Genomic DNA, 14,431 nt, shown 5'->3' on the forward strand with positions numbered 1-14,431 from the left:
AGGTCCTTAATCGCTGCCTAGAAAATTATCTGAGGTGCATGACAGGGGAAACACCTGCACAGTGGGTTCACTGGCTGCCACTGGCTGAATTGTAGTACAATTCATCCTATCATTCTTCTATTCAGCTCACACTGTATGAGGCACTGTATGGACAGCCTCCCCCTACACATATGCCTTACTTGGCCAGTGCGTCTTCCGTGGCTGTTGTGGATCGCATTTTACAAGCTAAAGAAGCTGCTTGAAAATTACTCCAGTTTTGCCTCAAGAAGGCCCAGACCTGTATGAAGTAACTGGCAGACAGACACCGATCAGAGAGAAGCTTTCAGGTGGGAGACATGGTTTACTTGTGCTTACAACCGTATAGACAGCAATCCATTCGGAAGGTTTCCAATCAGAAGTTGTATCCAAAGTACTATGGCCCTTTTCCTGTGATTAAGAAAGCAAGGGCAGTGGCTTATACTTTGCAACTCCCGCAGCATTCCCGAATTCATCCGACATTTCACGTTTCTCAATTGAAGAAACACGTGGGAGTGGTTCCAATTCAGGCTCAATTGCTACTGATAGATGATCATGGTGCCTTACCAAAAGAGCCAATTCGCATTATTGACCGAAGAATAGTTAAGAATGGGAGCCAAGCTGTGACTGAGGTGTTAGTAGAATGGGCCAATTCTTTTCCTGAAGATGCAACGTGGGAATCTTTTACTGCACTCCAGGGCAAATTTCCTAATTTTTAGCCTTGAGGACAATGCTGGTCTTCCAGGAAGGGAGTATTCTTACGAGCTAAAAAATCAGCAGAGAAATTTATGAGCCTAAGTGAAATAGGGAGTTTAGGGATTAGTAATACGGAGCATTTTGATTATAACAGAATAGTCCACGTCTTTACGTTGTAGTTTCTTTAAATCTGCATGTATTGCATGGAAGCGAGAATTAAGAAAAATTTTCAGAAAACAAATCTCAGAATTCTCTCTCCATCTTCTTCCTCTCAATTCTCTTTTCTTTTCTTACTCAAATTTTAGACACGCATCATCCATGCAAAAAAAAAACAAAGAAATATGCACTCTTAACATAAAACCATACAAGAAACACGTATTATTAAAAAAAGTATCAAAGAATTACTAAGAAAAAACAACAAACTTATCAAGAAAACTCTGACTTTTCCATCACCAGGGCCTAGATTCAAGTATGACGATTCATAGCCATCGTGTATGTCACAATCGTACTTTCTCAAGCAACCCGCCTCCGTACCAAAAATAAACTCGCACCACTTACAAAAAACACAGACCATAAAACCACAAATAGCCATCTAATTATCCTAAGCAGAAGAATAAAGATGGACTCCACACACCGAAAAAATAAGAAACGAATTCTTCAAAAAAGTTACAATTTGCTAAGAATTTGGCCTTCTAATAAAGCAACTTAAAAAAAGAAGATTGTGTACTCTTTTTTCTTCATTAGATTTTTTTATTGGTATGAGTATTGATGTCAATGTAAGAGGACGTGGGTTCCCCGTGTATAGGAGTTATATATAAGTGAAAGTGGAAATTCTTACAAAAGAAAATCCTCTCCCAATTCTGTTTACAAACTTTCTTCTTACTTATATTGTCTTCTTCAATTGTTCCAAAAAAAAAAGAACATAGGAGAGCTCTACATAGAGCCGAAGTTGTGAGAAGTGAAGTCTGGATGTAGAGAAATCGAGAAATTGGTAAGCTTTTTAACCTTTCTGTACTCGATATTTTGAAAAAGAGGGAGGGCTAGAACTCCTAATAAGTTTCTATAAACTGGTTCTGATGTTTAAGGCTGATTACCTTCGATTTAACAGATAAATGATTGTCATGCTTAGCTGCCAAGATAAAGGAGGCTCTAGTGTTTAGACAAGCTAGGCTGACGAGGATAAAGGAAACAATGTGTGTTTTTGTACTCTACCTAAGGTGGATAAGGAAATTGAGTTGATGAATTATTTGTGTTGTGATTATTCTGGGTTGTCTGAATCTATTGTTGTGTGTAAAAATGGTGATTGAGCATGTTGTGAATGCATAACCTTGTATAAGTATGTGAATATTTGTAAGTATGATAATTGTACGTCAAACGATTATCACATGGTGTTGAATATATATGGCATACTTTGTGTTATGTATCAAGTACCTTGTTTGCATGAAATGTATGAGTAGTTTATATACGGAGTGCAGAGGTACTTACCTTGTCGAGGTAGATGAAGATAGGAAAAATTGGTGTAATGGAGGAATGGGCAGATTGAAATGGGGATTCAATAGAGTTTAGATGGCATCGCGAAATGTTATCTATTGGTTCACTAGAGTGACACCATGACGACGGCCTATCGACTCTATGGAGCGACACTGTGACAGCGATACGATCCTTCGAGGCGACACCATGAAAGAGGTTAAGGTGTGAGACCATAGCTCAGCTATGGCAACTAATAGAGTCTGCCAGGACATTAAAAATAGGGATTACATGTGTAAGACCATAGCTCGGCTATGACAACACATGGATTCCTTTAGGACATTAAACATGGGGATTACATGTTTAAGACCATATATCCGTTATGGCAATATATGGGGATTGCAAGACGGTAAACCAATAATCCAACCAAAGAATAAAGAAGAAGTCGCTGTGTGACTCTTACGTCAAGTTACGAGACAGAATGGTCTTGGCACATTTGGGGAACGCAAGCAAACGGGATAACACAAGGACTCGCCAAAGTGAAATGGAGAGTGAAGTGAAAGAAATGCCTCAACACCGGTTTGTGGAAAAAAAAGGAGAAATTCTTTAAACAAATTAGCATACATAGTACCTACCAGTAAGAATCCGCCAGAAATATCACGAAACCCACATTGGCTGAGCAGATATGAAAGGGATTATTATAGGTTAAGGTCTTAATTCGACAACTGGCAAAGAGATAATCGAAAGGGTGAGAAGTCCATCAATAGACCTTATAAGAGAAAATGCCCGCACAAGGCTGAATGACCAATAAAGTCTGCCAAAAAATTTTCAGGAAAGTATGCCTAGCTAGGACTACATAATGCAGAGAAAAGACCACTAAGACTAATGACAAAGAAGTCCATTGGAAACTACTATGGTAGAGAGTCCTCCAAAAAAATAGTGAGAAGAGGGAGTCCATTAAGGCCATGTAATATGGAGATACCTTGTAGGTCTACCAAGAGTGAAAACGACCAAGGAATACCTGAGTATGAAATGGTACTCCAGGAACTACCTATCCATTAGAGTACCTTGAAAGATGGGATTAAAAGAATAAGTACTATGGAGTTACATCTTGGGCACTAGTCCACCAAGAAAAAGAAGATATTAGAAAGATATCTTATGTAGGTAAGGATCCGCAATTATGGCAAATACTAGGTGGACGCCAATCGTTGTCGTCAGTCAGAAATAATGAATACGGGTACCAAGGATGTGACATAACATGAAAGGGGTATAACATAAGTCTGAACAACAATAAAATAGGGTAAGACCCATGAGAGAACATCTCTAGATAGAACATGGTTATGACCAGTCCAGGGACTACGTCTGCCAATAAGCGACTTAGAGAGAATGAGGCATTGGCCTTATCAACTAAGTTCGCGAATCCTCCTATAAAATTCAGGGAGTTTAATTCTGTACCTAGAGTCTTATTTTCTTAAGATTTAAGCAGTCTTCCATGAATTTTATGTACATATCTCACTAAGTTCTTCTGAACTTATAAAATTATTGATTGGGTACATGATAGATAAAGACTTGAAAATAAAGAGGAGGGTCTAAGCCAAACCCTACCAGAGTTAGAGGTGGGAGTGATAGCTATTTCATATATAGAGAGGGGTTTCCTTGGAGGCCACGCTTCAGGATTTAAGTGATTGTGTCAGTAACTGAGTCTTAATTTGAAACTTATAAATGGATGTGGGAATCGAAGTTGTAAGAATTATCGCCAGTTTTGTATGAATCTTAATAGTTTGGTTTTGAAATTTAAGTTGTTCAAGTATGAAACGAATGTAGAATTTTAAATAGTGTTGAGTTATTGGGTTATTGTCTCATCTTGTACCTGGACCTGATGATTGGGTCGGGTATTAGGTGTTACAGCCTTGCTTGACACTTCTCCATACTATGGACTCGTCGCCAAGGATAAAGACACAATTCAATGTCGATTTCCTCGAATCTCAACACGTTTTAAAATCAGAGTTTATATATCTAATAGGAGTTAAATCCCCTCTGAAACATACAAGCATGTAATCCCTAGTTCTCCATAAATACTTGAGTATATGCTTAATTTTTTGCGCGTGTTTTGGATTGGGATTCACTTGATATTGACTTACCATTGTTACTACATAACAAACATCTAGACGTAGGTGTAATAGCATAACATACATGAGATTTCCTACTGCCAATGCCATAAAGCATAAGGAACTTTTCTCTTATGTTCTCTTTCTTTTGCTACCTTAGGATAGTCTTCTAAAGAAAAAAATCAAATCTCAAAACAAAAGGTTATGATCCCTTTTTTGAATTGATCATTGTAAAACGTTTCAATAGCTTGCCTATTTATGAACCTTGCGATAAAGCTATCACTTTATTCTTTCGATCCCTAAGTATTCAAATTCCTAGAACATAGTTAGATTCACCTAAATCTTTCATACTAAATTGTTGGGTTAACCACAATCCGATGACAATTTATCTACAACATTCCAATGAGTAGAATGTCATCGACATACAGAATTAGAAAAACTAGCTTTCCATCCACAATACGTTTATAAACACAAACTTCATCAATGTTTTGCTCAAAATCAAAAGTTTGATCGCTTGATTTAATTTAATGAATTATATCAAGGTTAATATATATCTTATTTAATTATAAATTTAAAATGCTTAATTTTAATTGGATTTAATTTTAATTTTTAATGAAAGAAGTTAAATATATTTGATTTAATTTTATTTTATATTTTTGTAATTAAAAGTGAAAAAATAAACAAATAAAGAGACAATTATAAGTGAAACTTGGGTTTTTACCCAAATAGGATGAAAAAAAATCTGAAATAGGGTGTCGAAAAAAATTTACCAAAATAGGTTACTTTTTTCATTGGAGCCTATTTGGTAGGCGCCAATGAATAAAATAATAATATTTTTTTAATAAAATATAATTTTATTTTTTAAATATATTTTTAAAAAAATACGGGTCAAAATACGGTCAACGGGTTGGGTCGGGTCGGGTCGGGTGACGCCTCTCAAGTAGGCGCCAATGAAGGTGCCTCAGAGAGGCGCTTAATGAAGGTGCCTCAGAGAGGCGCCAATGAATATTGTAATTTTGTATGAATATTGTAATTATTTTATAATTAAATTTGTATTTATAGTTTTGGATTAGTATTTTGTATGAATATTGTAATTTTTGTATGAATATTGTAATTTTGTATGAATATTGTAATATTATAATTTTGTATGAATATTGTAATTTTGTAATTTTGTATGAATATTGTAATTTTGTAATTTTGTATGAATATTGTAATGTCGGGATATATTGTAATATTGTAATTTTTGTATGAATATTGTAATTATTTTATAATTAAATTTGTATTTATAGTTTTGGATTAATATTTTGTATGAATATTGTAATTTTTGTATGAATATTGTAATTTTGTATGAATATTGTAATTCTTTATGAATATTGTAATATTATAATTTTGTATGAATATTGCAATGTCGGGATATATTGTAATATTGTAATTTTTGTATGAATATTGTAATTATTTTATAATTAATTTGTTAGTAATTTAGGATTATGTTATAATTTTTTTTTGTAATTTTGTAATCAAAAAATGAATTCGATTAATTTGTTTCAAAAAATCAATAAATACTGTTAAATAAATACAAAATCAAATAAAATTTAATTATATAAAAGTTACATTATATAAAAATTAAATTAGTTAACAACAACTATATGATTAAAAAGTCATTATAATTAAACTTTTAATAAAATGATTTTTTAATTTTTTATAATTAAACTTTTAATAAAATGATTTTTAATTTTTTATAAACTTTATATGTAAACTCACCAAATATTAAACTAAACACAACAACTTATAGCTTAATCCTAAATTACTAATAAATTAAATTTTAAATAATTACAAACACAAAAATTTATAACATAATCCTAAATTACTAACAAATTAATTATAAAATAATTACAATATTCATACAAAAATTACAATATTACAATATATCCCGACATTACAATATTCATACAAAATTACAAAATTACAATATTCATACAAAATTATAATATTACAATATTCATACAAAAATTACAATATTACAATATTCATACAAAATTACAATATTCATACAAAATTACAATATTCATACAAAATTATAATATTACAATATTCATACAAAATTACAATATTCATACAAAATACTAATCCAAAACTCTAAATACAAATTTAATTATAAAAAAATTACAATATTCATACAAAATTACAATATTCATTGGCGCCTCCCTATGAGGCACCATCATTGGCGCCTCCCAGGTAGGCACAACCATTGGCGCCTCCCAAATAGGCGCCAATACTATATATTATACGGGTTATATACTAACCCGGAAAAGTATAAAATTATATTTTAATCAAAAAAATTTATTATTATTTTATTCATTGGCGACTACCAAATAGGCTCCAATGAAAAAGTAAACTATTTTGGTAAAAAAAATTTCTGACATAATATTTCAGTAACTTTTTTTTCTATCCTAATTAGGTAAAAAACCCGTGAAACTTTCTTCAAATAGGATGGGTAAGTGAAAGAAAAAACTTAAAATCTAAATGGCTCGAGTGTGAAAATTATCCAACTTCAAATATCATATAATTGGAAAAAGAAATAAGAATAGTTGATGAAGGTAGAGTAATAATAAAGCACAAATTTCATCAGGTAAATGTCGCTGAAGAAGACTTTTAAGACTTGATCCATATATCCCCACTCTATTTGCCACTTACAACACTTTGTATTTTGATTGATTATGATGTGAAAACGAAAGGATTCACCCTTTTTTATTTTATTATTCCATATTGTTGTTGGGTATAGGCTGAGTGGGTTTTCAGGATCAAGATTCCACCTTTTCTTTTTTTAAGGTATAATAATTAATTTGAACAATTTTAGTTAATTTTTTATAAAATTTGAGTGGAAAAAAAGAATTCCAAGTCAATGAAGCATAAAACTCCATATCACCATTGATGCTCTGAGTGAGTAGTAATAATCAAATTGAAAGGTTTAGAGTCTTTTGAGTTTGTTGAAATGGTAGGTTCACTAAATAGCTCCGGTGGATAGTAAAGTAAAACTGTATTTGCAGAAAGCCCTGCGGTTGGGCAAACAAACCCTTCCCTCATTTTTTTGCTTTCATCTCATTAATGTCACCTGACCCTCCCTTCCCTTAAAACCCCGTGCCATCATTCATTTTTTCTTTGAATTTCATTTGGATTTAATACATCAAGTTCTATTTGATTTTTCTTTTATTTGTATAAATTATTATTAATTCGGGATCGGCGGTAAACAACATCGAATGCAGAATCAAAGCTCGTGATTGGTGGTAAGAATTTACCAAGAATAAGAATTTTTATTTAATTTTTTTTCTCTCTATTTTTGAGTAATAGTTATTACTTAATAACCCCCCCCCCTCTTTTTTTCTTTAATTTTACTTTCTGTAAATCAAGTAAGAACATAAAATGCACAGATTAGTAAGAGAAAGAGAGCTCTCTGATAGTAATGGTAATGGTAAACATACGAAACTAACAGATTTTTATTTTGTTAGGAAGAAGATGAGTTAGACACTTAGCCGCCATTGAAGTTCATCAGCATCAGCTTCGCATTATCAATGGAAGCTCAAAGAAATGCGTTATCAATATTCTTGTTAGCTGTAATCTTGTTCTTGATCCAGTGCGTGGTAGCTCAGAAAGCTCGGTTAAGTTCTCCAATCGAACGGCGGGCATTGCTGGATCTCCGCGCATCTTTAGGTCTCCGAGGCAAAGATTGGCCCATCAAGTCCGACCCCTGCTCGTCGTGGCTCGGTATCGAATGTCGGAACGGCTCCGTCTCCAAAATCAGTGTTTCCGGTTTAAAAAGAACCAGACTTGGACGACTCAGTCCCAAGTTCAATGTTGATTCTTTGGTTAATTTGACCCGGTTAGTTTCCTTCAATGCCTCTGGGTTCCCGCTTCCCGGGTCAATACCGGATTGGTTCGGAAACCGGTTGGCTAATCTCGAGGTTCTTGATCTCCGCTCATGCAATATCTCCGGTTCAATCCCTGGTACACTCGGTAACTTGAGTCGACTCACTTCTTTGTATCTTCATGATAACAATCTTGCTGGTCTGATTCCTGCTACATTGGGACTATTAAGGAACTTAAAATTTCTTGATCTTTCGGTTAATTCGCTTACCGGTTCGATTCCCTCAAGTTTTGGGTCTTTTGGAAACATGGAAAGGCTTGAACTTGCTTCAAATTACTTATCTGAGTCAATTCCACCTAGTTTAGGCTCTTTACGAGGTCTTCAAGTGTTCAATGTTTCAGATAATAATCTTTCTGGTTCAATTCCTATTCAGTTTGGCAATCTTTCAAGGCTGGTTAAGCTTGATCTTAGTAGGAATTCTTTCTACGGTTCGTTGCCGGAGGAATTAAAGATGTTAAGGAGTTTAAAAATGATGATAATGGCGGATAATGAGCTAGAAGGACGTATGCCAGTCGATTTGTTTTCAAGTCTTGTTGAGTTGCAAGTTGTGGATTTGAGTAGGAATAAGCTTGATGGTGCTCTTAATGCTACAATTTGGTCAATGCCTAAATTACAGTCCCTTGATGTATCAAGCAACAACTTTACCGGTCCATTTCCGGGTCTTAGATCTAATATTAGTGCTACTACAGCTGCCATGTTCAATCTGTCGAACAATTTCTTTTATGGAACTTTGAATTTTTCACTCGGGATGTTCAGATTCATTGATCTCTCTGGCAACTATTTTGAAGGCAAGGTAGTAGTAAACAACGCGAAAAGATACGCTATTATTGACAGGAATTGCCTTCAGGCTTTGAAACAGAGGACTTTGGAGGATTGTAGACTTTTTTACACTGATAGAGGGCTAAGTTTTGATAATTTTGGAGCACCCGACACAACGCAGCCACCTCCTGCAGAATCTAGTTCGGAGAGCAGGAAACGGTTGATATTTATTTTGGCTGGAGTAGTTGGAGGACTTGGCTTCATTGTACTATTGGTTCTGATTCTAGTGCTCGTCTTGAGGCACAATAAGGGCATTGGAAATCAAAGAAGGAATGCAGATGTTGGGCCTGTTCCTGAAGGGGATAGTCCTCAACTTCCGAAAGATCCTACAATAGCTGGTGCTGGAGATCCATTTACATATGAGCAGTTGCTCCTAGCAACTGATAATTTTAGTGAGACGAATCTTATTAAGCAGGGCCACTCAGGTGACCTATTTCGTGGTATCTTGGAAGCTGGGATCCCAGTGGTCATCAAAAGGGTCAGTTTGAGTTCTTTCAAGAAAGAATCATACATGATGGAATTGGATTTATTCAGAAAGCTTTCTCACCCAAGATTTGTCCTGCTTTTGGGGCACTGCTTGGAGCATGAAACTGAGAAGCTTTTGGTATACAAGCATATGCCAAATGGAGATTTAGCCAATTCCTTTTACAGGGCTACCAATTCAGACGATGATAGCCTACAGTCCCTGGATTGGATTACAAGGTTAAAAGTAGCTACTGGAGCTGCTGAAGGACTGTTTCATTTGCACCATGAATGTAATCCTTCCCTAGTTCACAGGTATTTCAGAACATGCTTTTTGCTACTTTTTAGTTCTATTCTCATTGTAATAGTTAATAATCAATGCTTTTAGCTGCTGGAGCTATATATGTTGGCTTCTCCATTCTATCCTATGCTGTTCATCTTGTTTTTGCAACATTTCGCAAGCTTTAGGATTTCGATTTTCAGTATCCTCAATTGTTTGCTATAATTACTTTTGGTGGTTGAAGGGATGTTCAAGCTAGCAGTATTCTTCTTGATGATAAATTTGAAGTGAGACTTGGAAGCCTGAGTGAAGTTCGTGCCCAGGAAGGAGATACACACCAAAATGTTCTCAAAAGGCTGCTCCGGAAACCACAGTAAGTATTATATAAGTCGCTTGTTTTGTCCATAATACACTTGATTTGTATCTTTCAGTACGTAGTTCATCCAACTGCTTGCTTAGCCTTTTGTCTTGTAACTACAGCATTTGGTATCATATTGCTATGCATGCTACTTTCAACATAGTTAATTTGATTGAAGGGATATGACCTACTGATTCCACAGAATACATTGATATTGCTGATCTTCTTAGATGTAAATTTATAAACTATATAATTCTTTCCAAGGTCATTGGAGTAATGAAATAGGTCCACGGATAAAAAGAGCATAGCATATATGATTCAACTTTAGATTCCCACTTTTTTTCTTCGTAGCACTCATTATATTTTATAGATTATTTGAATTATTCGTTGATAATGTGTTTGCTGAGATCTTTTTCTGTATTGTATATTTGCTCAATGCTCTAATATAAGTTTTGACTCGATGATGTGCAGGACCTCTGAGCCAGGCCCTTCAGCTTCAGGTGCGTAAAATTTGATTGCATGCTTGTTAACATCCTTAGTTCTATATGTTATCATGGGTTAACATGTTAGGCTTAATAGAAGTAGTTCACTAATGTGTGAGCATTCATTTCATTGATTTGCCGTTCTTATCCTACGAGGACTGGAATTGGCATCATCCCTGCTTGAATTGGTTTTTTTTTTTTTTTTTGATACCATGCTTGAATTGGTTAATTTGACTGAAATTAAAGCAGTTATAACACATGGATAAAGACGATATCCATCACTTGTTCCTATACTTGGAAACTGAAACTATAGGTTTTTTGCCAATTTGCGCATGGAATTAAGAATTATCTCAAAGAATATCGTTGGGGAGGGTTGATTCTGAAATATTAATAAGACATCAGCATCCGTTTCTTATATCGGTGCTTGGATATGGGCAGGTTCTTCTTCGACTACTTGTGCTTACGATGTGTACTGTTTCGGAAAGGTATTATTAGAGCTTATAACAGGCAAGCTTGGTATTGGTAAGGCAGAAGATGCGTCTACAAAGGAGTGGCTTGAGCAATCCTTGCCTTGCATCAGTATATATGAAAAGGAATTGGTGACTAAGATCATGGATCCATCCTTGATAGTAGATGAGGATCTATTGGAGGAGGTATGGGCCATGGCAATCGTGGCAAGGTCATGCCTTAACCCCAAGCCTTCTAAACGACCCTCAATGAAGCATATTCTTAAAGCATTGGAAAACCCTTTGAAAGTAGTAAGAGAGGAGAGTTTCAGCTCCGCAAGGCTAAGAACAACATCGTCTAGGCGATCTTGGGGTTCTGCCTTCTTTGGTAGTTGGCGACAGAGCTCATCAGAGAGTGCCACCATCCCAGGCCACCAAAACAGAGAGGGTTTCAGTGGTTTTAGGCAGGCAGGTAGAGTAGGTTCTCATGGCAGCGATGGAATTGAACACTCATCTTCACGTAAAAGGTTGTCGAACGAAGTTTTCCCTGAACCCATGGAAATGCAAGACATGGAGATGTTAGATGAAAACTAACTGATAATCCTTACTGGTTGAAGTGCCTGCTCAACCATTGAACCCAACAGTGTTTTTCTTTTCTAGTTGTGCTCTACAGCTATTATTTTATGAGGATACTTGCAGCCAGCAGGTGATCCAACCTGATTCAGATAAACTGGCTGAGCTGATACATCCCTTGGCTTAATGAAAATAGCGGAAGTCAGCCATGAAAAAGAAGAGAGCAAGAGCCCCGATTGTATCCAGCAAGATTCTTTCATACATTCAAAAGCTCAAAAGCTTGTTTGCAGTCGATTGTTACAAGAAGCAGAATTTTTTTCATTGTAATTGCCTTTTTTCTCACATATCTGAACATGGAGAGTGTACAATTGTAACAGGTTAGGACCCCTTGCAGATTTATTAAGTTTACATTTTGTTAGTAGCAATCAAAGAAACACATTAACTGTATTCTTCCATTTGAGAAATCGGATTCAAACATTTGGCATCCCAGTAAAATCTCAACACATTAACCGCTTGCATTTCAATAACTACAGTTCACTAAAAGCCCTAGAAAGCTGCTTCATTTTAGCTGCGTCAAGCTCAGCCAATCAACTAGAAAAGACTACTTCCTAGTCAAAGCAATTGGAGAACAAAATTCATAAGAAAAATGAATCACATCAGACTGTTGGTAAAGTACCCGAGAGATTCCACCATTTTTTACTAGAAACTTATCTTAGAGGTCTAGTAAAAAGCTTGCATCATTTTATAGCATAATATCTTGCTCATGGCTGTGGAATACTTGTATGCTAGAGTCTAAAAACTATGCTATGCAGTAAAGAAAAAAAAAAAAAAAAAGAATAACAAAAGAGGAAACCGGAACAGAAACAACCATGCGGTAAATGGAACATGGGGAGCCAAACCTCATGTTTCTTTTATTTTGTCTCTCCCAAGATCCTCTCTGATACAATTGATAGTCGAATATCCAAGATCATTCAAAAAGTTTAGCTAACTATGAGATGCAAACTTGGTTGCCTAAACAAACAATAATGGCGCAAACCTTACGTGGCTGTCTTTAGCTCTCCTGAATCAGCAGTAGCATAAAGGGGGTGAAGGACATGTCCTTCCTTGGGTTCAACATGTACCCATTTGCGCCCGCTAAGCTTATGCATCTCGAATTTCACACAACCTTCCTTTAGGGCATAGAGAGTATGATCTTTCCCAATCCCAACATAGTTTCCAGGATGGAAACGAGTTCCTCGTTGACGAACTATAATGTTTCCAGGAATCACCCTCTGCCACAACAATGCAAAATCTTCATATCATATCTATTATTACTAAATGGACGCATTTGAATTTGGATCATCCACTGACCTCGCCACCAAACTTCTTCACCCCAAGATTCTTGGGTTTTGAATCTCTTCCATTCTTAGTTGATCCAGCAGTTTTTTTACTAGCCCACCGCCTAAGCATCAAACTTAAGCCAGAAGATCCATCTAAGCCACAAATAAATGAGGATAAGTTCCATGAAATTAGCTCAAAGAATTTAATAAATATTAAAAGCAATCAAAACAGCTCATTTCAACGAAGCATACCCGTGATTGTGCCATACACAGGAGCGCTGGTAACTAGCTCCTTCACGCTTATCCTTTTGCAGAAGGTTGTTGTAATGTTAAACATATCTAATATCCGTAATCAAATACACCTTGAAGAGAAATCAAATAACATGATTTTCATCAAATATTAAGCAGTACAAAGAAATCAAATTCCCGAGCTACTTAAGAACATAAAAACCATCAATCGATCAAAGCGAAATGACTGGGGGAAATTTGAGGGCTTTCACAATAGATATAAAGGGTTGTACCTGTCTCCTAATGTGATACGATTGGATCGATCGTCTAATTCATCAATTGCGGATCTTTTTCTAGGGTTTTTTTTTTTCCTTTTCTTCTCTTGGTATAAAGTAATTATCAAACAAATTTTATAAACTCCTCTAAATCATTCAGGAAAGCCAGCTTGCTCTAACAACATATAATCCAAGCAAAAGTTAAAATTTAAAAGGCAAAGTTTAGTAAGCTCAGACAATACTGAACCAGATAGATCCTTAAATGACTGAATACACTGATATTGGTTTATGATTGTGCAATTTGTACAGCAAATTAATAAGAAAATTATAGATGGGGACCGAATCAAATAAAAGAAAAGCCCAAAAAAGGATCATGAAATACAAGAGATATATTTTGAAAACACCCACAATTTCCATCCATTCAACAATGTCTAACTTACTCAAAGTACAAGAGAAAATTACTAAAACCAAACTGACCTCAAATCTCAAAGTGTTTAGCAGCTTTAGCTAACAATGGTTGAGCACTGGAAAAAAGGTTGCTTCATGTACCAGTTGGATGGCAGAGTAGCGGCGGCGAAGTGGTAGCAAAGGGGCAGCACACTATTTCAGCTTCTGGGGGTTTTTTTTCTTAGGTTAGAAATTGAAGTTTTGAACCAAGCCCATTGGGTAAATCTTTCAAAAGAAAAAAGCTTACCCGTCAAAACACAAAAAACCCCTTTACTGAAAATGAAAAAACTTCAAAAATTAATAAAATATATTTAAAATTAAAATTAATAAAATATATTTAACATTATTAATAATTTTTATTTCTTTCATAAAAATATATGTGTGTCATGAAACTAAATGATTATCTTTTTTATGGTGGATCTTCACCGGTTTCTTGAACAAAGCAGTAAATGCTCTGCACTATCCAACAAGTTCGTTAAATACCTTTTAAACATCATCCCCATGTGGCTAAGGCGAACCACCATCCTTGGCTTC

The 14,431-nt window shown here is 35.3% G+C and overlaps 2 protein-coding genes across 3 annotated transcripts; one reads left to right on the forward strand and one right to left on the reverse strand.

The window, feature by feature from the left end:
- The first annotated feature begins 7,200 nt into the window (after positions 1-7,200).
- On the forward strand, positions 7,201-12,123 carry LOC105785027 (probable LRR receptor-like serine/threonine-protein kinase At2g16250). 2 transcript variants are annotated; one of them, XM_012610956.2, is made up of 5 exons: positions 7,201-7,570; positions 7,793-9,804; positions 10,014-10,142; positions 10,599-10,627; positions 11,048-12,123. In XM_012610956.2, the coding sequence occupies exons 2-5, from the start codon at positions 7,856-7,858 to the stop codon at positions 11,647-11,649; spliced, it is 2,709 nt and encodes a 902-aa protein (XP_012466410.1). In that variant the 5' UTR covers positions 7,201-7,570; positions 7,793-7,855; the 3' UTR covers positions 11,650-12,123. The 2 variants fall into 2 exon arrangements, with proteins under 2 accessions (XP_012466410.1, XP_012466416.1); XM_012610962.2 differs by having other exon boundaries at positions 7,797-9,804.
- A 380-nt stretch (positions 12,124-12,503) lies between these two features.
- Positions 12,504-14,142, reverse strand: LOC105785042 (uncharacterized). The gene is made up of 4 exons (XM_012610976.2): positions 13,928-14,142; positions 13,200-13,309; positions 12,979-13,100; positions 12,504-12,899 (listed from the first exon to the last, which is right to left on the reverse strand). Exons 2-4 carry the CDS (start codon positions 13,282-13,284, stop codon positions 12,666-12,668), a joined length of 441 nt encoding a protein of 146 aa, XP_012466430.1. The 5' UTR covers positions 13,285-13,309; positions 13,928-14,142; the 3' UTR covers positions 12,504-12,665.
- Between the last annotated feature and the right edge of the window lie 289 nt (positions 14,143-14,431).

This window comes from Gossypium raimondii, chromosome 1, assembly GCF_025698545.1.
Source record: "Gossypium raimondii isolate GPD5lz chromosome 1, ASM2569854v1, whole genome shotgun sequence".
Classification (NCBI taxonomy): domain Eukaryota; kingdom Viridiplantae; phylum Streptophyta; class Magnoliopsida; order Malvales; family Malvaceae; genus Gossypium; species Gossypium raimondii.

Coding starts and splice junctions, on each gene's coding strand:
- LOC105785027 (XM_012610956.2), top strand. CDS start 7,856: ATGGAAGCTCAAAGAAATGCGTTATCAATATTCTTGTTAGCTGTAATC. Junction 10,143..10,598: donor AGGCTGCTCCGGAAACCACA/GTAAGTATTATA, acceptor GATGATGTGCAG/GACCTCTGAGCCAGGCCCTT. Junction 10,628..11,047: donor GCCAGGCCCTTCAGCTTCAG/GTGCGTAAAATT, acceptor GGATATGGGCAG/GTTCTTCTTCGACTACTTGT.
- LOC105785042 (XM_012610976.2), bottom strand. CDS start 13,284: ATGTTTAACATTACAACAACCTTCTGCAAAAGGATAAGCGTGAAGGAG. Junction 13,101..13,199: donor TGTGTATGGCACAATCACGG/GTATGCTTCGTT, acceptor TTTGTGGCTTAG/ATGGATCTTCTGGCTTAAGT. Junction 12,900..12,978: donor TGAAGAAGTTTGGTGGCGAG/GTCAGTGGATGA, acceptor TTGTTGTGGCAG/AGGGTGATTCCTGGAAACAT.